The sequence below is a fragment of the Prinia subflava genome, chromosome 2 (assembly GCF_021018805.1).
Source record: "Prinia subflava isolate CZ2003 ecotype Zambia chromosome 2, Cam_Psub_1.2, whole genome shotgun sequence".
Lineage (NCBI taxonomy): Eukaryota > Metazoa > Chordata > Aves > Passeriformes > Cisticolidae > Prinia > Prinia subflava.
Genome location: NC_086248.1, coordinates 1,195,069 through 1,219,437, shown reverse-complemented (window position 1 = coordinate 1,219,437; position 24,369 = coordinate 1,195,069). Strand labels below are relative to the sequence as shown.

The 24,369-nt window shown below is 53.2% G+C and overlaps 1 protein-coding gene across 3 annotated transcripts in view; it reads left to right on the top strand.

The window, feature by feature from the left end:
- OTOF (otoferlin) overlaps positions 1–24,369 on the top strand; it is a 97,161-nt gene that overhangs the window by 16,497 nt on the left and 56,295 nt on the right. The window contains exons 5-11 of one of the 3 annotated variants that reach the window (XM_063422857.1): positions 4,552–4,763; positions 8,817–8,903; positions 11,689–11,724; positions 14,283–14,318; positions 14,808–14,828; positions 15,376–15,423; positions 18,307–18,336. In XM_063422857.1, the coding sequence (XP_063278927.1) occupies positions 4,552–4,763; positions 8,817–8,903; positions 11,689–11,724; positions 14,283–14,318; positions 14,808–14,828; positions 15,376–15,423; positions 18,307–18,336 (470 nt within the window). The remainder of the gene's footprint in view (positions 1–4,551; positions 4,764–8,816; positions 8,904–11,688; positions 11,725–14,282; positions 14,319–14,807; positions 14,829–15,375; positions 15,424–18,306; positions 18,337–24,369) is intronic. The other 2 variants (XM_063422849.1, XM_063422840.1) reach the window with 2 other exon arrangements.

The following is a 24,369-nucleotide window of genomic DNA, read 5'->3' as shown; positions in this document are numbered from 1 at the left end:
GCTCCACGGTTTCTCTGGATCCTTCCCTGATCCAGCTGGACATTCCCAGCTCTCCCAGCCTGGATCCATTCACAGCCCAACTCCTCTCTGGGAAGGAATTTTGGGAATGGGGTGGGGGGGTTCACCTGGAATCTCAGGACTCCAGGAAGGGTCTCCCTCCCTCCTTCCTCACTTTTAAATCCCCAACTTCCATAAAAATCCCTCTGAAAGGATTTGGAGCATCCTTTACCGTGGATTAATGGAATGGTTTGGGTTGAAAGGGACCTTAAAGCTCATCCAGTTCCAGAGGGCAGGGATGGATGGAATATCGGGAAGGAATTCCTGGCTGGGAGGGTGGGAAGGGGCTGGGCCGGAATTCCCAGAGAAGCTGTGGCTGGCCCTGGATCCCTGGAATTGTTCCAAGGCCAGGCTGGAGGGTCTTGGAGCAGCCCGGGACAGTGGGAGGTGTCAGGGTTGGAATGAGATGGGATTTAAGATGAGATTCCCACCCAAACCAGTCTGGGATCCCAGGATTCCGCCCTGAGCCCTGGCCAGGCTAGGAGGCCATCAGGAATTCCTTTGCCATCAGGAATTTGGCAGGATTCAACCCCCATCCATTGATTTTCCTCTCTGCCCTGCGTGACAGTGAAGGATCCTAAAAATACAGGATTTTCCTTCTTCGGAGAGCGATTCTAATCAGGCAACTTCCCAAAAAACCAGAGAGCAGCTGGAATTATTATTTTTCCCAAGCACATCTGCTCTCCTTGTGTTTTCCCTCCCTCCTCAGGACTGCATTCCCGGTTTTTATTGGTTCAGTTCCCTCCACCCACCCCCCAGGAGAAGCCGCTTAATGAAATCCCGGTCTCCTCGCGGCGAATTCCAAGAATTCCGCATATCCCTGCCGCTGTCCTTGGTGCTGGACGAGGCAGCGGCTTCCCGGGAAAAGGGGGGCGGATGATTTTTGATGGAACCCCCCGGGGCTGGATATCAGGATGAGGAACGGCGGCGCTTCCAAGCGAATTCCAAAACTCTGTTTCCATGGGAAACGGAGTCCCGGGGGGATGGGAAGGCGGCGAGGGGAACGGAGGCTGCTCCGAACAGGGGGAGCTTTTCCCTCGGGATGAGGGGAGCGCACCCGGAATGAGGGAGGGAATTCTCATCCTGCTTTTCCCGGAGGGGTGGGAATGATGGGATTGCAGGTGAGGAGCTCCCCCAGGGATTTTCCATGTGATCCAAGGGTCTGGGAAAACAGAGTGAGAGGCCAGAGACGCCTCCAAGGGCTGGGAGAGCTGGGAATGTCCAGCTGGAGAAAAGCTGGATCCAGGGAATCCTTGGAGCCCCTTTCAGAGCTTAAAGAGGTTCCAGGAGAGCTGGAGAAGGGATGGAGGGACAGGGCACAGGGAATGACTTCCCAGCGGGAAAGGGGAGCTCGGGGTGGGATCTTGGGAAGGAATTCCTGCCTGGGAGGGTGGGGAGGGGCTGGGCTGGAATTCCCAAAGGATCTGTGGCTGCCCCTGGATCCTTGGAAGTGCCCAATGCCAGGCTGGAGCACCCCGGGATAGCAGGAGGTGTCGGAATTGGAATGGGATGGGATTTTAGATCCTTTCCCCCCCATCCCGAGGCAGTTCCTGGGAACAGCCTCGTTTTTTTCCGTAATGGAACCCAAAGGAAAGGCTGGAAATTGTTGTCCAATTTCCGGCCTGAGAACCGTTCCTGGCAGCTCCCGCCCTCCCTCCCGACTTTATTGCCTCGGCCAGGAGATTAAAAACTCCAGGAGCAAAATTGCCTTCACAAGAGCCAGGAATGAAATTCCGGCCGTGTCCGGTCTCCTGCAACAGAAAAACCGGGATGCCTCCGAATCAATTCTTTCTCAAGCAGCAGGGAAAGGGAAAAATCCTTTAAAAATCAATTTAAAATCCCCAGGGAGAGATCAACTCCTCCCCAGCTCCGCAGGGAATTTTCTCCCCCTTCGTTTTCTCTCCCATTCCATTGTTGTTCCAACGGGAACTTCCCCCAGTTCCAACCCACACCTCCTAATTGCCCTTCCACGGGATGATCCCACTCATCCCACGGATCTTTCACTTTGATAAATCCTGAATTTTTCCTGCCTTGAAAAGATTTTTTTTAAAAACCCCTAGATTCAGCAGCAAAAGGAGACTTTAACCCCAAATGTCTGAAAAGGTGAAAATCTGAATATTCCAACTTTGATCCCTGTTTTTCCTCCTCATTTCCTGTTGTGGTTGTGGTGTTTGTTTATTTATTTATTTATTTATTTATTTATTTTTAAATTTTTTAAATTTTTAAAATTTTTTAAATTTTTTAAATTTTTAAATTTTTTTTATTATTTTAAAATTTTTTTATTTAAAATTTTTTTTTTTTTTTTTACATTCTCCAACAGCTTGGGGGTTCACAGGGGGGTAAAATTAGGTGCGAATGACTCAAATTTGGATTTTGCCAAAAAAAAAGAGAGAGAAGAAATCAATCAAAACCTTCCCCCAGAGCTCCGTTCCCAGCTGGGACTGAGTCACCCTTCGGCTGTCACGTGTGGAATGCAGAGAGTCCCTGTGGAAATGTTGTTGTCTTCCCAAATCTTGGATTTTCCAGCTTTCCAGCATCCCTTTGTTTGGAGCAGGCGGGGAGGCTGCACCTCCTCTTAAACACAAACATGGAAAAAAGGAGGATTTCTCTAAGAATTTTCACCATTCCCTGCTTTTTTAATCTTTTTTTCTTCTCTGTGCATGAGTGTGTTTTTATCTAAAATCCATCATTTTTGAACCCAAAATAACAGATAATTTCTCCATGGAAGCAGAGTGGAGGTGGAAAAGTGCTCTTCCCTTGTGCTTTGATCTCGGCAGCAGCTGCTGGCTTTTCAAAAGAGACTTTTTTTTTTAGGAATTGGGTTTTTTGCCTTTTTTCCCCCAATTTGTTTGTCCAAAGCTGAGCCTTTAGAAAGGTTTTGGCCATGGCAGCAATGGCAGCAGGATGAAATCCCATGGATTTGATTCCATTTGGAAATGGAATTTGACTTCCATTTGATTCCATTCCAGGGAAAGATTTTAAGGAGGAAAAAAGGAAAGATTTTGGGGAGAAAAAGGAAAAGATTTTAGGAAGAAAAAGGGAAAGATTTTAGGGAGGAAAAAAGGAAAGATTTTAGGGAGAAAACGACTTGAAATCTCCAAACCTGAATTTTCTGCAGCCTGGAATAAGTTGGGAATGGTCGCATGGAAAACAGAGAGGAACCCACTCGGAGTTGGTTCATCCGAGGAGGTTTAGATTCAAGATTGGATATGGGATCTTGGGAAGGAATTCCTGCCTGGGAGGGTGGGGAATGGCTGGGCTGGAATTCCCAGAGGAGCCGTGGCTGCCCCTGGATCCCTGGGAGTGTCCAAGGAAAGGCTGGATGGGGCTTGGAGCAACCTGGGACAGCAGGAGGTGGAATGGGAAAATGGGATGAGTTTTAAGGTCCCTTCCCATCCAGGATTCCATGATCCATAAGAAGCTTGGGATGAAGCTTGGACACAGCCCATGCCAGGTCCCTTCATGTCCCCAAATCCCACCCGGGCTGGTCACGGCCAGACTGGGAGATCCAAACCATTCCCAAAAAACCCTGCAGTGCCTGGAGACAGGACCAGGTTGGAGTAAAGCACCACAAATCCATGGATATAGCCATATCCCAGAATTCCCAACAAAGTGATGGACCAGGGAACACAGCTCCAGCAGGAACTGGCTTCAGCTGCCCCTGGTGCCTTCAGCTGCTCCCAGGGCTTGCAGCTCTTCCCGGCTTTTCCTTCTCCCGGCTCTGCTGCAACAGGTCTGGGATGCACCAGGAATTCCCGGTGAATCAGGACCACGGTCAGATCTGTCTGCGGCCAAAAGCTGCTCTCCAAGAGTGCAGGAACAGAGAAACTTTGGGATCAGTAAGGGAAAAACATCCAAAAATTGGAAACTTTGGGATCAGCAAAGCTGAAACATCGAAAAATTGGAAATTTTGGGATCAGCAAGGATAAAACATCTGACAGCCGGGAACTTTGGGATCAGCAAGGCTGAAACATCCCAAAATTGGGAACTTTGGGATCATCAAGGCTGAAACATCCCAAAATTGGGAACTTTGGGATCATCAAGGCTGAAACATCCCAAAATTGGGAACTTTGGGATCAGCAAGGCTGGAACATCCAAAAATTGGAAACTTTGGGATCAGCAAGGCTGGAACATCCAAAAATTGGAAACTTTGGGATCATCAAGTCTGAAACATCCCAAAATTGGAAACTTTGGGATCATCAAGGCTGGAACATCCAAAAATTGGAAACTTTGGGATCAGCAAGGATAAAACATCCAAAAATTTGAAACTTTGGGATCATCAAGGCTGAAACATCGAAAAATTGGAAACTTTGGGATCATCAAGGCTGGAACATCCAAAAATTGGAAACTTTGGGATCAGCAAGGATAAAACATCCAAAAATTTGAAACTTTGGGATCAGCAAGGCTGAAACCTCCGACAGCCGATGCTCTTCCCGCTTTTCTGGATTTCCCAGGATATCCCACGGGTGCTGATTGTGTCTCCCTGTCTTGCAGACCAGCATCTCCATAGAGATCCGGTACCAGGCTCTGGACGGGACCGTGGGCACCTGGAACGACAAGGAATTCCTGGAGACGCCCAGCGTGCACTCGGAGGGGGATGGAAGGTATTCCTTGGAGACCGACAGCCTCCTGTCCGGCCACCGGCACGGCTCCGACGTCTCTCCCGGGAAATCCAACCAGCAATCCATGGAGAGGAGCTTCAGGAGGTAATGGGATGTGGAGCTCTTGGATGTGGGATTTTGGGGGGGTTGGGAGGGGTTGGATTGTCGGGAAAGGGCGGCGTCATCCCGATGCTGCTCCGAGGGGCGTCTCCTGCCCTCGGAGGATCCATGGAACAGCTCCAGGTGAGGGTGGGATCAAGGTGGATCCCAGCAGGTCCTGGTGCTCCAGGACAGAGCTGAAAGTTCCAGGATTGTGGCCTATGGATAGAAAATGCCATTCCATTCCATTATCCAAGGGGATAAAAGGTCTGGATAGGAGTCACAGCTCTCTGGTGGATCCATGGAAGAGCTCCAGGTGAGGCAGGGTTCCAAGTGTCCTTCAGCAGATCCTGGAGTGCCACCACACCTGGAGAGAGTTGAACTTTCAGGATTGTGGCCTATGGATAGAAAATGCCATCCCATGCTGATTCCGAGGGGATAAAAGGTCTCGATGCAGGCCAGGGATCACTGGTGGATCCATGGAAGAGTTCCAGGTGAGGATGGGATCCCAGTGGATCCCAGCAGGTCCTGGTGCTCCTGGAGAGAGCTGAACTTCCAGGATTGAAGCACTTGGACAGGAAGCATCATTCCATGCAGATCCCGAGGGGATAAAAGGTCTGGATAGCGGTCAGGGATCACTGGTGGATCCATGGAAGAGCTCCAGGTGAGGGTGGGATCCAGGTAGTCCCAGCAGCTCCTGGAGCTCCACCACACCTGGAGAGAGTTGAACTTCCAGGATTATAGCACATGGATAGAAACTGTCATTCCATGCAGATCCCAAGGGGATAAAAGGTCTCGATGCAGGTCAGGGCTCTCTGGTGGATCCATGGAAAAGCTCCAGGTGAGGGAAGGATCCGAGTGGATCCCAGCAGGTCCTGGTGCTCCTGGACAGAGCTGAACTTCCAGGATTGAAGCACTTGGACAGGAAGAGTCATTCCATGCAGATCCCAAGGGGCTAAAAGGTCTGGATAACGGTCAGGGATCACTGGTGGATCCATGGAAGAGCTCCAGGTGAGGATGGGATCCAGGTGGATCCCAGCAGGTCCTGGTGCTCCTGGACAGAGCTGAACTTCCAGGATTGAAGCACTTGGACAGGAAGAGTCATTCCATGCAGATCCCGAGGGGATAAAAAATCTGGATGCAGGTCAGGCCTCTCTGGTGGATCCATGGAGCAGCTCCAGGTGAGGGTGGGATCCGAGTGTCCTCCAGCAGGTCCTGGTGCTCCTTGACAGAGCTAAAATTCCAGGATTGAAAGACGTGGAGAGAAAATGTCATTCCATGCAGATGCCAAGGGGATAAAGGGTCTGGATAGCGATCAGGGCTCTCTGGTGGATCCATGGAGCAGCTCCAGGTGAGGGTGGAATCCAAGTGGCCTCCGACAGGTCCTGGTGCCCCTGGAGAGAGCTGAACTTCCAGGATTGTGGCCTATGGATAGAAAATGCTACTCCATGCAGATCCCAAGGCTATAAAAGGTCTGGATAGGGGTCACAGCTCACTGGTGTATCCATGGAAGAGCTCCACGTGAGGGAGGGATCCAGTAGTCCCAGCAGCTCCTGGAGCTCCACCACACCTGAAAAGAGTTGAACTTCCAGGATTGAAGCACATATACAGGAAGTGTCATTCCATGCAAATCCCGAGGGGATAAAGGGTCTGGATAGAGGTCAGGGCTCTCTGGTGAATCCATGGAACATCTCCAGGTCAGGGTGGGATCCAGGTGTTCTCCGGCAGGTCCTGGTGCTCCACCACACCTGGAGACACCAGGGACTTCCAGGACTGTGGCACATGGAGATAAAGTGTCATTCCATCATGATCCCAAGGGGATGGAGGTTCTGGATGGGAGTCAGGGCTCTCTGGTGGGATTTAGGTCCAGGTGGAATCCTGGGTGTCCACGGAGCACATGGTGGTCCCAGAACTGAGGTGGCTCCAGGGCAGCGTTGGGATCTCAGTCCTTCCCCAGGATAAGTGAAATCCCACCCCAGGTGATTCCTGCTGGGAATTCCCGAGGGATCCCACGGTGGCAGGTGGGACACCTCCAGTTCTTCCAAGGGAAGTTACCATTTTCCATCCATTTAGGGATCCGTAGCTTTCCTTGGGTGTCTTTGAGAGCTCCTGGGATCTGCCCCCAGATGGGAACAACCCCAGGGACCAAATCCCGACATTCCTTGACACAAAGCTGCTGGGACCAGTCGCAATCCCAGCCCAGCGACTGGGAATGCTGCAGGTGACTCCAGTGGGATGAAGGGTGAGCTGGGACTTCTCTCCATGAGCCTATGGATACTCAGGGGTACCACAATCCCTGGATGGCAGCGCAGTGCCCATCCCTGGAGGTGCCCAAGGAATTCCTGGATGTGGCACTCAGCGCTCTGGGCTGGTGACAAGGGGAGGATCGGGCACAGCTTGGACTCGATGATCCTGGAGGGGTTTTCCTGTAGATCCGGGATTTGCAGCCACGAGGGGATCCATGGAATGCCAAGGTGGCTTTTCAGGAAGCTTTTTGGAGTTGTCTTTCCAGGGTGGCTTTGTCCATGTGTTCCCACTCTGGGAGCTCTTCAATCCATTGGAAAAGGGAGCAGCTGGAAGAGGGGAGACACCAAAGCCCCGAATTCCTGGAATTCTCAAGGAATGAGATGGAGGTGGAAGGGACACTCTGGAAGCAGGAGAGGGGGACAGAGAAGGCAGAGCTGGGTCCTCGGGAACACCACATTCCCTGTCTGCTCCCCACGGATCAACCACTTCCATGGTGATGGATAGAGGAGGACAATCCCTGTGTTCCCAGATCATGGAATCGTGGAATATCAGAACCATTTTGGCTGGAAAACCCCTCTGGGGACATCGAGTCCAAACATTCCCGCAGCACTGCCAAATCCCTAAACTCCCAGCCTGGAGCTGGAAATCCAAACAGAGCCCTTGGAATCCGCTGCTTTTTTCCATCCCGTTCCTCCCCCTCGGGGTTGTCCCGTTTTGGAAAAAATTCCATCTGGAATTAGCACTTTATGGTGTGTGGGGGGAAAAAAGGGAAAAACGGCTTTTCCCCTCCCCCGGAGATCAGGAATATCCCTCTGATTGCTCGCACGCCTCCGAGGCAGATCATTAACTGTGGGAACTGGGCTGAATCCAGGGAATTTTCAAGCAAATCGGAAGCGCGGCTTCCGTTTCCCGGCTCAGCGAACTGGGATGAGGCTGAGCGGGAATGTGCCGATGGATCAACCCGGGGGATGGCGGGCAGGGAGCCGGGAATGGCACGGCTGGAAGGGGCAGGATATCTGGGAATGGGTATTGGAGTCCTGCCTGTGCCGCTGGAATTCGGGGAAGCACGATGGATGCTCCGTCCCTTTGGAAGTGTCCAGGGAAAGGCTGGACGGGGTTTGGAGCAGCCTGGGATAGTGGGAGGTGTCCTTGTCCATGGCACGGGTGGGACTGGATGGGGTTTAAGGTCACTTCCTGCCCGGGCCAGTCTGGGATTTGAGGATTCCAAGGAATTCCAGGATGCTGCTGGGATGGCTCCAGGATGGATTTTCCGGTTCCTCACCAGATGAATCCTGTGGGGTGCAGCTCTGTGGGATTAAAGCAGAAAATTGAGGATCCAGGCACAAACCTGGAGCCCCTTCCCGAGCCTAAAGGGGCTCCAGGAGAGCTGGAGAGGGACTGGGAAAAGGCCAGGAGCCAGGGAATGGAATTCCCAGTGGGAAAGGGGAGCTTGGGGTGGGATCTTGGGAAGGAATTCCCAGCTGGGTGGTGGGGAGGGGCTGGAATTCCCAGAGGAGCTGCCCCATTTTAGGAAGAGCTGTGGGATGTGCAGAGCCGTGTCCTGGCTGGAGGCTTCAGGCTGGGAGAATTTGGGAACAATTCCTTCCTGGAAAGGCTGCCCAGGCAGGGCTGGATCCACCCCATCCCTGCTGGGATTTCAAATCCCCCTGGATGTGGCACTCGAGGCCATGGATCAGGGGTGTGCTGGGAATGGTAGGACTGGGAGAGCTTTTCCAGCCCGAAGTGCTTCCGTGGTTTCGGAATTCCGAATCCCGGGAAGGACGGGGCTGATGCTCGCAGTATTCCCGCCAGGATGGAAGAGGACGAGCTGTACTTCCACAGCGAGGATGAGCTCCTGGGAGAAGGGGATTCCCTGAGCCAGGGTTCCCTGGACACCAGGTAGGGAGAGGCTCCGCAGTGCCGTGCTGCTCCTCGCCTTTTCCCTACGGATCTCCCGTGGGAATTGTCCCTGGATTCCCATTCCCGGGCTGCTGGTGGGGAGGGGAAGTGACGGAACAGCCAGGAAAGCAGCCCTGGAATGGGATCCCGGATGGAGATCGGGATTCTGGCTGGGACACTGCCTTGCCTTTGAGGTGCCCTCCCTTCTCCATGCCCTGTCCCCAGATCCCGGGATCGGCCATTCCCGTGGGAATGAGCTCCCTGTGTGTGTGCATGGAAGTTGGTTTGCTGTGGCTTTTCTTGGAGTGACAAAGGAGTCTGGGGAGGAGCCGAAGAAAGGGAATTCCAGGTAAAACCCCAAGGATCATCCCAGGAGGAGCTCAGCCACGGGAGGGAGCATTTTGGGAAAAGCTCCTGAATTCCTGTGGGATCAGGGGTGGCAGGAAGGACATGGATGGGCTCATAATAATGGGATTTAACACCAGCTCTGCCTTGGATAGGGCAGAGTTGGACCAGGGACCCTTCCAAAGGAAAATATCCCGTTATCCCATTGTCCCACCCCGTTTTCCCACCCCGTTTTCCCACCCCGTTTTCCCACCCCGTTTTCCCATCCTGTTATCCCATCCCATTATCTCATCCCATCCTGCCTTTTCCCTGTCTGGGCCACGGATTCTGTTGGATACCAGGCCAGAGTCCAGAGCTGGGCCTGGATCATCCATCCCAGGATTCCCGGTCAGTCTGGATCAATTCTATCTGGGAAGGGGCAGGAATTCCCCCAGCCTTTTCCCATGGAAGTCATGGGATGTGGAGATAAAAGTTGGGAGACGGAGATTCCCAAAGCAAAGCCGTTTCAGTGAGGATTTTAGGGATAACAGGAATAGAGGCAGCCATGCAAGCAGCGGGAAGGGGATGATGCAGGGAACACCGGAGGCACAGGGAATTCCCTGGGATGGGAAAGGTTTATCCCCCATCCCAAACAATTCCCAGGTCTCAGCACCTCTGGGGGCGTTAATGGGGTTTTATCCCTGTTTTCACCGAGAATTCCTGGGGGATTTTGCTCCCAGGAATGCCTGGCTGGGGCTGGAGCAAACACCTGCTGGAATTTACCAGGAATTAAAAAAAAAGGTGGAAATAAAAGAAAAGGAAGGTAAGAGGTTCCGTATTCCAGCTTTTTGGAAGGATCCAAAAGGCGCTTGGATGTGAAGCATCCTTAGGAATCCAAGGAAGGGCTTTGGTTAAAATTCCTTTGGGAACAAAAACTCCGGAAGGCTCCTCTGGAAGGCCTTTCCTTCTCCATCACTTTACACATCCCAGATCTGGGGAAAAATTGGGATCGGAGGAACAAAAATGGGAATGCTGGCATTTCCAGACCTGCATTTCTGACAGGAAATTCAGTGGGAATTCCATGCAAAGGAAAAGGGGAGTGGGATACAGAAGGAAAAGTGGGATGAACAAGGCACGGAACTCCTGGAATGTCACAGAAGCAGCCTCAGGGGTCGTGGGCCAGGTCTGTCCACAGCCCTGGAGACAGGGAATTGCGAATCCATGGAATATTCAGGGTAGGAAGGCGACCTTAAAGTTCATCCCATTTCAATCCTGACACTTTCCACTGTCCCAGGCTGCTCCCAGGCCTTGGACACTCTCTGGGATCCAGGGGCAGCCACAGCTTCTCTGGGAATTCCATCCCAGCCCCTCCTGGGGAAGAATTCTTTCCCAAAATCCCACCTAAATCCAGCCTTTTGCGGTTTAAAGCCTTTCCCCCTTTTCCTGGCGTTCCATCCCTGATCCCTGATCTGTTCCTGGATGCGGGGGACCTGCTTTAATTTCCATCTTTTCCAGTGACTGATCCCACATCCCAGGCATTCCCTTCCCTGCTCTGCCTTTCTCCCAGCCCAGAGCCCCTCTTCCGCCTGGAGAATCCCCTGGGATTGGGGCACAGACATCCCCCGGCGAGAGCTGAGCCAGGAGATCCCGGATTTTGGCAGCTCTGGAGGCAGAGGAGGATCTCTTTCCGGCAGATCCAGGGCAGCCTCATCCCATCCCCGTGGAGCAGAGCATCCACGCCGAGGATTTTGGGAATGGTGCTGTGGAGCTGCCATTCCAGGGGAAGCAAATCCATCTTTTCCCTTGGCTGCTGCCGGATCCAGGCCGATCCCTTGGTCTGGCACAAGGGGAATTTTTTTCCCCTTCATTCCCTCTTTCCCAGGATGTTTCTGGGAATGTGCGGCTCTCCCATATCCGCAGATCCACGTGGACACCTCTGCTTGGGGATTCCCCAAAATTTGGGATTTTCCATGTAAACAGGACCCCCTCATGAAGCAATCCTGCAGCTGGATTTTCCAAGGGTTGGGAAAGGGCTTTCCATCCCTGGGATGATGGCAGGGCTTTCCAAGGGTTTCCAAGGGCTGGGAATTCCCTTTTCCTCCCTCCAGGAATCCTGGCACAGGGTACAGCACCCGCCCATTCCCACTTTTCCTTAGGGATTTGAGCAAATCCATCCCAAAGGAAAGGAAGGAGTGGGAAAAGGAGGTCAGGCAGGAGGGAACCTCTTGGAAAAGGTGGAATATTGGCCAAATATCCCCCAAAATCCAGTCTTGGACAAACCTGGATCCTGTGGACACAACGGGAGGTGGCACGGGGGGAATCCTGGGATTCCAGCCATGCATGGAGTGCTTTGCTGTGCCGGAGTGTTCCCAAAGTTTTTCCTGGTTTATAAAACAGTGGGAGAGCCCTTTATCCTCACATCACAGCCGGAATTTTTCCTCTCTCCCTGTAAATTCCCAAGCCTTGGAGACGAAGCAGAAGAAGACCAGCATTCCAGGTAAATTCCCACAGCAGATCCCTGCCCCCTGATCCAGGGCTGATTCACCTGCAAAGTCCCACTCCCCAAAGGAAATTCCTTAAATCCAGGAATACGCACAAAGACTTGGATCTGTTAAATTCCAATTTTGTGTTTCCCTGGGGATCCCAAGTTTGGAATCTGCTCAGAATCCAGGGGTGAAGGAGCCAGGAATGGGAGGTGGAACCTTCCCATGTGCCAGGTCCCTGGAATGGCTTTGACTCCTTGATCCATTGGGAATTTTAATCGAACAGATCCATGAAAAAAAAAAAAATCACAAGACAGGATCCGGGATGGGGAAATAAAGAGCTAAAAAATCCAACCTGGATATAAAAAATCCCAGGAGCTGGGAGGATGTTGGAACCAGGACAGGATCCTTCAAAAAGCTGGACTTGTGTTCCCATGAGGAAAACAGAAAAGAACGGGGAAAAAGTGGATACTGGGAAGGAATTCTTCCCTGGGAGGGTGGAGAGCAGCTAGGATGGAATTCCCAGAGAAACTGCAGCTGCCCCTGGATCCCTGGGAGTGTCCAAGGCCAGGCTGGAGAACCTGGGATAGCGGGAGGTGTCCCTGCCCATGGAATGGGATGAGCTTTAAAGCCTTTTCCCAACCAGAATATTCCATGGGTTCACAATTCCATGATTTATTCACCGGTGTAGACCCACCTCTGGATTCCCAGGAAAAGCCAGGAGGGATGGACACTTCCAGAGGCAGTTCAGGAATTGCCAAAAACCTGGCTGAGCCCAGCTCCCAACCCCCTGGAAACTGAGATCCCGGGAAGCACCATCCGATAGGGGCTGTCCTTGAAATATTCATGGCGAGGACAGAGCTGGGAGCCGAAAGGAATCTGCTCCTGATGAATTATTGATGGAAGCTTTTCTTCCGTGTCCCGGCGGATCCGAGCCTTGTCCGACTGCCTGTCGCTAATTATCCCTCTGGCACCTGCTCCAAAGTTGGGATCTGTGCCAGGCATGGGAGAACTCGGGATGAAAATCCCCACAGGCTGCCCAGGGCATTCCCGTTCCTGTGCCCATTCCCACTCCCATTCCTATTCTCACTCTCCTTCCCATTCCCGTTCCCACTCCCATTCCCATCGCCATTCCCATTCCCAGTCCCACTCCCATTCCCATTGCCATTCCTGTTGCCACTCCCGTTCCTGTTGCCACTCCCGTTCCTGTTGCCACTCCCGTTCCCATTCCCATTGCCGTTCTCATTCCCACTGCCATTCCCGTTCCCATTCCCACTCCCACTCCCACTCCTGTTCCCACTCCCAGTCCCATTCCCATTCTCGTTCCCACTCCCATTCCCATTGCCATTCCTGTTGCCATTCCCATTCCCATTCCCATTCCCATTGCCACTCCCATTCCTGTTCCTCTTCCCAGTCCTGTTCCCACTCCCAGATCCGTTCCCACTCCCGTTCTCACTCCCATTCCCACTCCCATTCCCGTTCCCATTCCCATTGCCACTCCCATTCCTGTTCCTCTTCCAAGTCCCATTCCCACTCCCACTCCCGGTTCCCACTCCCACTCCCGGTTCCCACTCCCATTGCCATTCCCATTGCCACTCCCATTCCTGTTGCCACTCCTGTTCCCATTCACATTGCCACTCCCATTCCTGTTCCTGTTCCCAGTCCCATTCCCAGTCCCGTTCCCGCTCCCATTCCCACTCCCGTTCCCATTCCCATTCTCGTTCCCATTCCCACTCCCATTCACATTCCCACTTTGATTCCTGTTCCCACTCCCATTCCCACTCCCACTCCCATTCCCACTCCCATTCCCACTCCCACTCCCGTTCCCACTCCCATTCCCCCTCCCACTCCCACTCCCACTCCCACTCCCATTCCCATTCGGATGCGGCACTCGGGGACAAGAATCAGTGCTGGGAATGGTTGGAATTTGGAACCATGGGTAGTTCATCCATGCCCAGATAGGTAAGAAGGGTCCGAATTCCCAAATCCATGTGGCGTTTGGGCACGGATCTTCGGGATGTCACAGTGCCGCCACCGGGATGAGCAGGAAGTTTGGGATCCTTTCCATCCCAGGAAAAAAGGTCCCAGTCAAGATTTTCCATCTTTTCTTCCAACTTCTCCATTAAATTTACTTAAATCACGTTAATCATTTAATTAATTAAATTCCTTTGGGAAGAAGAAAAAATGGATCCTGAGGATCCTGAAAATTGGGAAAAGGTTCAAACCAACGGAGCTGTGAGTCCCAGGGCAGAGCTTCCAGAACCTGGAGATTTTCCCTGGATTCTGGGAATTGCCCCCAACCTGTCCCAGTGGAGGGGATGTCCCAGATGGAGCAGGAGCAATGGATAATGCTGGAAGTGCAGATCCAACCTCCAGCCGGGTTTTTCCCGGGAACAGGGGGAGTGGAACACCCTGGGCTGGATGCACAGCCGGAATTCCCTCCCGGGAGCAGCCGGAGCTTGGACAAAGCCCCATCCTCCTGGGAAGGGGTGTCCCTGTTCCCTCGGGAATTCTGACACCGGGATTTGATTGGGATTTTTTTTCCTCTCTTTCTCTCCGGTGCCTCATCCAGGATTAAGTTTAACGATGGATACAAGGCAGTGGCAAGGTACCAACACGTCCTGGTGGGAGGGATCCCAGATTTTGTGGGCAGGGAGGGATCTGGGATTTTGAGGCAATCCCAGTTTTGGGGGATTGCTCCCATTCCAGGCATCCCACTTCCTACAAAGAGGTGTGGTGATACCAGGAATTGTAGAGCCAGGACACAGGGAACAGCTTCCTGCTGGAAAAAGGGAGATTGGGATGGGATCTTGGGAAAGAATTCCTGGCTGGGAGGGTGGGAAGGGGCTGGGCTGGAATTCCAAGAGAAGCTGTGGCTGCCCCTGGATCCCAGGGAGTGTCCAAGGCCAGGCTGGAGCAGCCTGGGATAGTGGAAAGTGTCAGGATTGGGATGATCCTTAAGGTCCCTCCCACCCAAACCATTCCTGGGATTTGAGGATCAGCCCCTCCCCCTGTGCTGCTCCCGTGGGCTGTATCCAGTTGGGAATGTTTGTTAATTCCTCACCTTCCTCCTCCTGGCTCCGTCTCCTCCCAACAGCGAAGACCCGGAAGATCCCAGGTACTCCCGTGGTGTTCCTGCTTCCCTTTGGGAATGGTGTGTGCATGGATGGGAGCAGGCCCTGCATGGTGTTTGGATCCAGGGAAAAGGGTCTTTTCTGGGATCACCCACCCCTGGGATTGCCTCTGTCCTTCCCAATCCCAGCGAGGACAAATCTCCTTCAGTCAGGCACCTCTGAAGGGGCTCCCAAAGTCATGTTTGTATTCCAGGCAGTCCATGGACCCATCCTTCCTTCCAATGGCATTCCTCTATCCATCCATCCATCCCTCCATCCCTCCATCCATCCATCCATCCATCCATCCATCCATCCATCCATCCATCCATCCATCCATCCATCCCTCCCTCATTCCATCCCCACCAGTGCTGTCCCTCCTCTGTCCCCAGCTCCCCGGGATCCCTGGGAAGCCCTGGCACAGGGATCTCCCCCTCTGGGACACTCCCGGATTGGCTTTGTTGGATTTCTCCATGCATGTGGATGAGTCTGGGGGCAGGAGGGGGCTGAGAGCCCATCCCTGGATCACAACTCATGGAATCCTTTGGATTGCAGAGCCAAGGCCAAGGGGAGAGAGAAAAAACACCTGGTGTTGCCGTTCAGGTATCCCAATTCCCAAATCCCTGATTCCCAGGGTCACCCTCCAGCTCCAGGCTCCAGCCCCTGGCAGCAGAATTCCCTGGGAACAGCACCAGGGCAGGACCCCGAGCCCATTTTCCCAAGGAAAAGTGCTCCAAAGCGAGTTGTTTGAGGGATAAAATGGGAATTCTCAGTCTGTGCCCATTCCAGGCCCCCAGAGCCCAGGCTGGGATTGTCCGGGGTCACCTTTGGCAGGGCCCAGGGAAAAGGAAAGGAGGGAGAAAGAGGAATTTGGTGTTGGCTGCTCCACCAGGCCCTTGGAAAAGGATCCTGGATCCTTTGGGAAGCGCAGACACCCTGACCCGAGTGCCAGGAAAGGAGAGGATGCAGGAATCAGGAGAGGAAAGAGACTCAGGGAACACTTGGAGCAGGAGAAGGGAAGCAAAGGGAAAAGAGGGACACGCCTGGAATTCACTGTGTTCCAGCATCCCTCATCCAGGCCATGTTTTCCCTCCAGGAAGAGGGAAAGGACACAGGACCTGCACTTTCCTGGCCCCTTTCTCAGGGATGGATCCCAGGGAGAGGACATTCCCAACCTTCTGCCCACCCCAGGGATGGATCCTCAGGGATGGGACATTCCAGCCCCTCTTCCTGCCCAGGGATGGGACATTCCAGACCCTCTGCCCACCCCAGGGATGGATCCTCAGGAACAGGACATTCCCAACCCTCTGCTCACCCAGGGATAGGACATTCCAGCCCCTCTTCCCACCCCAGGGATGGATCCTCAAGGACAGGACATTCCCCACCCTCTGCCCACCCAGGGATGGGACATTCCAGCCCCTCTGCCCAGCCAGGGATGGATCCTTAGGAACAGGACATTCCCAACTCTCTTCCCACCCAGGGATGGGACATTCCAGACCCTCTGCCCACCCAGGGATGGATCCTCAGGGATGGGACATTCCCGATCCTCTTCCTGCCCAGGGATGGGACATTCCTGGCCCTCTGCCCACCCAGGGATGGGACATTCCCGACCCTCTGCCCAACCAGGGATGGGACTTTCCAGCCCCTCTTCCCACCCTGGGATTAATCCTCATGGATGGAACATTCCCAACCCTCTTCCCACCCCGGGATGGGACATTCCAGACCCTCTTCCCACCCAGGGATGGCTCCCATCCTGACTCCAGGGAATATTCCAGCCCCTCCATCCACTCAGGGCACTTTGGATCGGGAAGGAGATTTCCAGCCGGGCTGTGGGAGGGAAGGATCCCACCCAGTGAGATCAGTGGGATGTGACCCCACAGGGATCCTGCCTTGAATCCAGGGATGAATGGGATCCCGGGATCCATCCCTGGAAATCCAGGGATCCCGGCCGATCCATCTCCAGCGTGTCCAGCAGGACCTGGACCAGACCCCCAGGAGGAGGCATGGAATGATTTAATTCCTCTCCTGGCATCTTTTCCAAGCTTTTCAAATTTTTGTAGAGCTGGGGTTTGGTGCTCCCAGCAGGAGCTCAGCTGGCAGGGGAATCATTTTTCCGAACTCTGCTCCCACAGCAGGAAAACTCAGGAATGCTTGGATCAGAGCAGGCTGATCCCTGCCCGTGCTGCTCTTCCCACTTTCCCACCCGTGTCCCATTTTATGCTGGAATTCCTTTGGAATTCTCCCAAAACCCATCCAGCAACACTTGGCTATTTAATTTCTTTTTTTTTCCCCTGGATGATTTTCCAGCAGCTTGAGCACAAGGAGCTGGAATTTCAGGCTCTGGAATCAGTCCCCTGTCCCTCGTCCCCAGCCCGCCGTGAGGAGCCGCTGTAATTAACTCCAGCCTCCTTAATTACTTCCCGAGCTGCTTAATTGCTTTCTCCTCCCTAATTGCTGCAGGACAATGAGGGCGATTAAAGGGGGAGAGAGAGAGGAGGAGAAACAGGGAGAGAAAAGGACCGGGAGGAAAACAGGGAGGAAAATAGGGAAGAAAGATCGGGGAGGAAAACTGGGAGAAAAATACGGAGAAAACCGGGTGGAAAAGAGGGAAGCAGGACCAGGGTGGAAAATAGAAAAACAGGAGCAGGATTTGACAGAAAAACAGGGAAGAAGGACCCGGGAGGAAAACAGGGAGGCAGGACCTGCAGAGAGAAACGTGGGAGAGAAGCAAAACAGAGGCCAGGGAGCAGAGCAGGATCTGAAAGGGAAAAGGGAAGGGAAGGATCGATGTTTCCTTCGTGGAGTCGGGGCAGGAATGAGGAATTCCAGATCCAGTCCGTTCCCTGCAGCACAGGCCTCTCTGGAGAGGGGATGTGGACGCTTCTCTGATTTAGGATGAGAAACATTCCCCTCTCCAGGAAGGAGAAGCCTTGTCCCCTGCCTAGGAGCATTCCCAAACCCGGGAATGGAATCCGGGAATCCTGCGCGTCCTGCACAGGGGTGCTGCATTAACGGCCCCAAGCACAAATCCAGGGAATGTCCCTCGCTTCAAACGAAAACCCAGGGAATGTCCCTCGCTTCAAGGGCAAATCCAGGGAATGTCCCTCGCTTCCAGCTCCAGCGCTGGGAGCTGGGATATCCTCAGCCATGCAGGGATGTTTTCCCCCTAAATTTTAAGCTGAGAGAGAGGATGTTTGGATGGGATATTGGGAAGGAATTCCTCCCTGTGAGGGTGGGGAGGGGCTGGGATGGAATTCCCAGAGAAGCTGTGGCTGCCCTTGGATCCCTGGCATTGTCCAAGGCCAGGTTGGATTTTGGGGCTTGGAGCACCCTGGGACAGTGGAAGGTGTCCCTGCCATGGCAGGGGGTGGGATTTGGGATCCTGTAGTTCCCTTCCCGCCCAAAGCATTCCATGATTCCTTGATTCCTCAGCCCACTGAAGCTTGTTTCCCTTTTGTTCCCTCGCTATTCTACCCCTGGCTCCAGCAAGGGCAAGGAGAAGACCAAGGAGCACAAGTAGGTTTGCTCTCCCTGCTCCTCGTCCTCATTCCCACTTTTCCCGGCTGATCCGGTTGGTTTGCTCTCCCTGCTCCTCCTCCTCATTCCCACTTTTCCCAGCTGATCCAGTTGCTGTGCTCTCCCTTCTTCTAAAGCGTGTCCACCCTGGAAAAAACCTGGCTCTCTTGGATGTGTGGCCTCAGGTTTTGGAGGGCCTGCAGGGAATATTTATCCAAAAAAAAAAACCAACAAGGAATATTTATCTGGCAAAATTTTTGGAGCCTGGCAGTGCCTGAAGGGAACTGAGAGGTCCTGAGGGAAGCCTGGATCCGTGCGGATTGGAAGGAGGGAGTTTCCCAGCAGGGGAAGTCTGGGTGCAGACAGGACTTGGATCCAACTTTTTTTTGGATATCAGGAAGAGGCTGGGGGCTGGAACAGCTCCCCAGGGAATGGTGACATTCCCAAGGCCACCAGAGCTCCGGGAGCGCTTGGACAGGGACAGGGTGGGATTGCTGGGGTGTCCTGGGCAGGAGTTGGATCAGTGATCCCTGTGAGTCCCTTCCCAGTCGGGAATTCCATGATTCCATGATCCAGCAGCTCCTGTGCCCACACTAAACTGCCAGGTTTCCTCAGCTCCTGCCTTCCTTTTATTCCCAGATGTTTTCATGGATACCAGCCCGGGCTGTTCCCCCAAGAGGAGCCAGATCCTCCAGCTCTGCTGGAGCAGCTCGGCTCAAATTTAAACTCAGCTCCAGGGAATGATCCTGGAATCAGCCCCGGGCACTTCCCCACCCGAGAGGTCTCTCCTGGCTCCTATTCTGTGTTCTGTGGTTTAAGGATCCGTTCATGGCACGTCCCATGGATGGATCCCCCCAGATAATGGGATAAAGCGGAGATGAGATAGAGAAGGAGGAAAATGTCCTCAAGGAGACGGCGGAGTCAGGAAAAACGGGAAGAGATTTCCCAGCTCTGGTCCTTCCTGTGGGAAGAGGCACAAAGGGACTGAGGGTTGGGATCTTCCCAAGGGCGCTGAGACCCGGCAGTGGGATCTGTCTCCGGGAAGAATTCCTGACAGGTGGAATTCCTGCAAGAAAGTGAGCCATAGGAATGCTGCTCCCAGCTCCCAGTGGAAGGCAGTGATTAAAATGTCCTTTTATCCATGGATAATTCACCAGTAACGGGAGCTGTGACTGGAAGCTGGCCAGGACAGAGGCTGCTCCCAGCTCCCTGCTGTGGCTCCGGAATCCACAGGGATTCTGGACATCCCCAGGGATGAAATCCTAAAGGACAAAGCCAGGAGGAGCAGCAGGAGGGTTTGCAGAACTGCAGATGATCCATGCCCAATCCCAGAAAATCCCAGGGAAGAGGATTTCAGACCCCAGAAAATCCATGGAAGATCACTTCCACAGGCGGGGTGGATTTAAATCCAGTGCCTAACATGGATTTCAGCTTTGTTGGGAAGTTCATCCCAACTCGGGATGAGCACCAGGATGTTCCATCCTCCAAATTTTGCCGGGACATGACGGAGCAGCGGCGGCTCCTCCGGAGCCTCGTTTCTCCAGGAAAAGCAGGAGAAGGGCGGGCGTGGGCACGGGAGGGCTCTCAGGTTCCGCGGATCCTCATGGAATATTCATACGGAGACGGTGTCAGCTCTCCGCCAGCCCGTCGGGAGCGTGGCGGGAGCAGCGCAGGGATCGGGAAGATCCCACAAAGATCTCCCGTTGTTCCCATCGAGGAGGCTTGGAGGGATCCCCCATCCCTGCTCCGTCCCCTCCAGCACCGGGATGGATGTCCCGCCATAGAGGCTCCGCCATTCCCGCCTCAGCTCTTCCAGAACCTTCTCCTGCAGGGCCGGGTGAGGGTAGGAGCCGGGATGGGAAAGGGGGAGGTGTTTGGGATTGGGCAGGGCGCGCCCAGCTTGGGAAAGGGACGGGAGGGGATCGGGAAGGGGTTGGGAGGTCGGGATGAGCCACCGGGAAGCTGCTCCAGAACGTTTGGGGTGGCTCCATCTTCATCCTGATCCTGCTCCTTCCCTTCTTCCCAGCACCTGCCAAAATCCTCCAAAATCCACCAAAATCCACCAAAATCTGCCACTTCAGGATTTTTTTCTTTGTTTCTTTTTTTCTCCTATTCCTTTTTTCCTCCATTTTTTCCGTTTTTTCCCTCCCCTTATTTTTCCTGGTGCTTTTCCCTTTTGTTCGGAGTTTTTTTCCTGCTTTATCCTTGTCATTTTTTTCTATCCCAACAGTCTCTTTCCCAATGTTTTTCCTTTCCTCTATTTTTTTCCCCATTTTTCCCCCTGCTGATTCCTCCTGGGGTTTCTTTCCCAAATTTTTCTGGGTGTTTTTTTTTGTTTGTTTTTTTGTTTTGTTTTGTTTTGTTTTACTTTCCCCCTGTTCTTCCTTCAAGTTTCCCCTCTCCCTCCCATTTTATTTTCCCTCTACATTTCTTTCCCATTTTTTTCCCCTTTCTTCACCCCTGCTTATCCTCCTAGGGTTTTTTCCCAATTTTTTCTATGTTTTCCCTTTTTCTTTTCAAGTTTTTCCCCCTCATTCCCCCACCCCCATTTTTCCTCCCCCATTTTCCCCCTCCATTTTCTCTCCTTGTTTTTCCTTCAGTTTTCTCCGTTTTCCCCTCATTTATTTTCTTCTCTATTTTTCCCTCCATTTTTTCATTTTCCTCCTTTCTTTTTCCTTTTCTCTTTTTTCTCATTTTACCCTTTTACCTTTCTTCCCTTATTCCTTTCCCCCTCTTTTCTTTATTTCTCCTTTTTTCTCTTTTTTCCTTGCTTTTCCCAATTTTTCTTTATTTTCCCTTTTTCTCCCTTCCCCCCCCCCCCCCCTTTTTTTTTTTCCCTATTTTTTTCCCTTTTTCTCCCTTCTTTCCTCCATTTTTTCTTTCCATTTTTCCCCTTCCACCAGCATGGATTTGGGAGCTGATGGGGTTTTCCCTGCAGAGTCCATCTCCAGCTGCTCCTCACTTTGGTTTTCCTTCCCAAGGAACCACAGAAATTCCCAGGACAGGGATTTTAACCCTGAGCATCCAGACGCAATCAGCAACTCTGGGACTGGAGGGATTGTTTTTCTCTCCATTTTTAAGAATTTCGTGGAAAAGAAAGGAATGCAATCCAACCAACCGGGAGGTTGTGGCTGGAAGGAATCTCCATGGCAGAGAGCAGTCTGGGATCAGAATTCCAGAGCCCAAGCTGTGGTTCCAACACTTCCTCATTAATTAAATAAGTTTGAAAACAGCCCCAAAGGGTCCCATCCCTTTGGTGGGATTACAGATCCTCATCCTCACCTTTTCTCCTCCCATCCATGGAAAAACTTCACCATCATGGAAAAACCTGGGAATAAATCCCAGCTCCCAGAGGCCGGAGTGCTGCTTTAGTCCCAGGTTTAAATAGTTCCTGGGTCTTATCCTGGTTGGATTCCCGTCCCTCAGATACGTTGTTTTCCCATTCTCCTTAATTTTCTTCCCGCTTGCTCCGGCTTTCTTCGTGGCCCACAGACTTCTGGGGGTTATTTCCAACCAGGATGCACCAGGCTGGCTGCAGTTCCAGGGTTTCCTTGGATTTTTTTTTCCCAGAGGGTAAAACTTGACCCTTTGGGCCCCATCCAGAGGTGGGACAGGCAAATCCCACAGGCTCCGTGTCAGTTCCTTGTGGGCAGCACATCCCAATCCTGCAGAATCCAGGAGCTCTGGATCCCCAGAGGTGAGGTCTCGGCTGCAGGTGAGGGCCTGACTGGAGATTAGATTTGGGTTGGAAGTGAGGAAAATTCCAGGTTGGAGCTGAGGTCCTGACTGGAGATTAGATTTGGGTTGGAAGTGAGGAAAAGTCCTGGTTGGAGTTTAGTTCCTGGCCGGAGGTGTTTTGTCCTGGCTGGAGATAAAATTTGGTTGGAGGTGAGAAAAGGTCCAGGCTGGAGGTGAGTTTTGTCCTGGCTGGAGGCAAGGTCCTGGCTGGAGATTAGATTTGGGTTGGAGGTGAGGAAAAGTCCAGGTTGGAAGTGAGTTCTTGTCCTGGCTGGAGATGAGGTCCTGGCTGGAGATTAGATTTGGATTGGAGGCAGGGAAAAGTCCTGGTTGGAGGTGACTTCTTGTCCTGGCTGGAGGTGGATCCCAGTTTGGAGGTGAGATCCTGGCTGGAGGTGAGGTCCTGGTTGGAGCTGAGGTTCTGGCTGGAGATTAGATTTGGGTTGGAGGTGAGGAAAATCCAGGTTGGAAGTGACTTTTTGTCCTGGCTGGAGGCGAGGTCCTGGCTGGAGGCGAGGTCCTGGCTGGAGGCGAGGTCCTGGCTGGAGGCGAGGTCCTGGCTGGAGGCGAGGTCCTGGCTGGAGGTGAGGTCCTGGCTGGAGGTGAGGTCCTGGCTGGAGGTGAGGTCCTGGCTGGAGGCGAGGTCCTGGCTGGAGGCGAGGTCCTGGCTGGAGGTGAGGTCCTGGCTGGAGGTGAGGTCCTGGCTGGAGGTGAGGTCCTGGCTGGAGGTGAGGTCCTGGCTGGAGGCAAGGTCCTGGCTGGAGATTAGATTTGGGTTGGAGGCAGGGAAAAGTCCTGGTTGGAGGTGACTTTTTGTCCTGGCTGGAGGTGGATCCCAGTTTGGAGCTGGATCCCAATTTGGAGCTGAGGTCCTGGTTGGAGATTAGATTTGGTTTGGAAGTGAGGAAAAGTCCTGGTTGGAGGTGACTTCTTGTCCTGGCTGGAGGTGGATCCCAGTTTGGAGTTGAGAGCCTGGCTGGAGCTGAGGCCCTGGTTGGAGATTAGATTTGGGTTGGAGGTAGGGAAAAGTCCAGGTTGGAGGTGACTTTTTGTCCTGGCTGGATCCCAGTCTGGAGGTGAGGTCCAGCATGGAGATGGTGTCACAGCTGGAGGTTGAGTTCCCAGCTGGAGCTAAGGTTCATCTTGGAGGTGAAGTCCAGGCTGAAGTCGAGGAAAGTTCCAGCCTGGACGTGAGGTCTGGCTCTGACTGAGGGTGAGGAAAGCTCCAGTTTGGAGGTGGGCTGGAGGAGCTGAGCTGGAGCTGAGTTCCAGGCTGGAGGTGAGGTCCAGGAAGGTGAAGTGGGGAAAGGTCCATCCTGGAGATGAGGTGAGGTCCAAGCAGAGGGTGAAGTCCAGGCTGGAGGTGAGGTCCAGGTTGGAGGTGAGGCCCTGGCTGGAGGTGAGGTCCAGGTTGGAGGTGAGGTCCTGGCTGGAGGTGAGGTCCTGGCTGGAGGTGAGGTCCTGGCTGGAGGTGAGGTCCTGGCTGGAGGTGAGGCCCTGGCTGGAGGTGAGGTCCTGGCTGGAGGTGAGGTCCTGGCTGGAGGTGAGGCCTTGGCTGGAGGTGAGGTCCTGGCTGGAGGTGAGGTCCTGGCTGGAGGTGAGGTCCTGGCTGGAGGTGAGGTCCTGGCTGGAGGTGAGGTCCTGGCTGGAGGTGAGGTCCAGGCTGGAGGTGAGGTCCAAGCAGGGGGTGAGGTCCTGGCTGGAGGTGAGGTCCTGGCTGTAAGTGGTGTTCATTTTGGAGGTGAGGTCCAAATAGGAGGTGCCGAAAGCCCCATCCTAGAGTGAGGTCCCAGTTTGGAAGTGAGGTGCAGTTTTGAGGTGGGGTCAAGGCAGGAGTTGAGGTCCAGGCTGGAGGTGAGGTCCAGGCTGGAGGTGAGGATCATCTTGGAGGTGAGGAAAAGTCCATCCTGCAGGTGAGGTGTGATCCTGCCTGGAGTTGAGGTCCCCGGTTACTTCTGAGGACATCTCCAGCAAACCTGGAAAGGTTCCTACACTTCCAGTGACGGGAATTCTCCAATTAAAAACATTCCCCTTTCATGGGTGATGGGGGAAATGTTTGGGTGTCTGAAGTTTTGGGGTGTCTGAAATTTGGGATGTCTGAATTTTGGGATTTCTGAATTTTTGGGGTGTTTGAATTTTTGGATGTCTGAGTTTTGGGGTGTCTGAAATTTTGGGGTGTCTGAAATTCGAGGTGTTTCAGTTTTAGTCGTTTCATTTTCCAGTGTCTTGGAATGAAATTCCATGAACTGGTCCGGACAGAGGAGGAGTGGGAACACAACTGGGATTTCCAGCAGC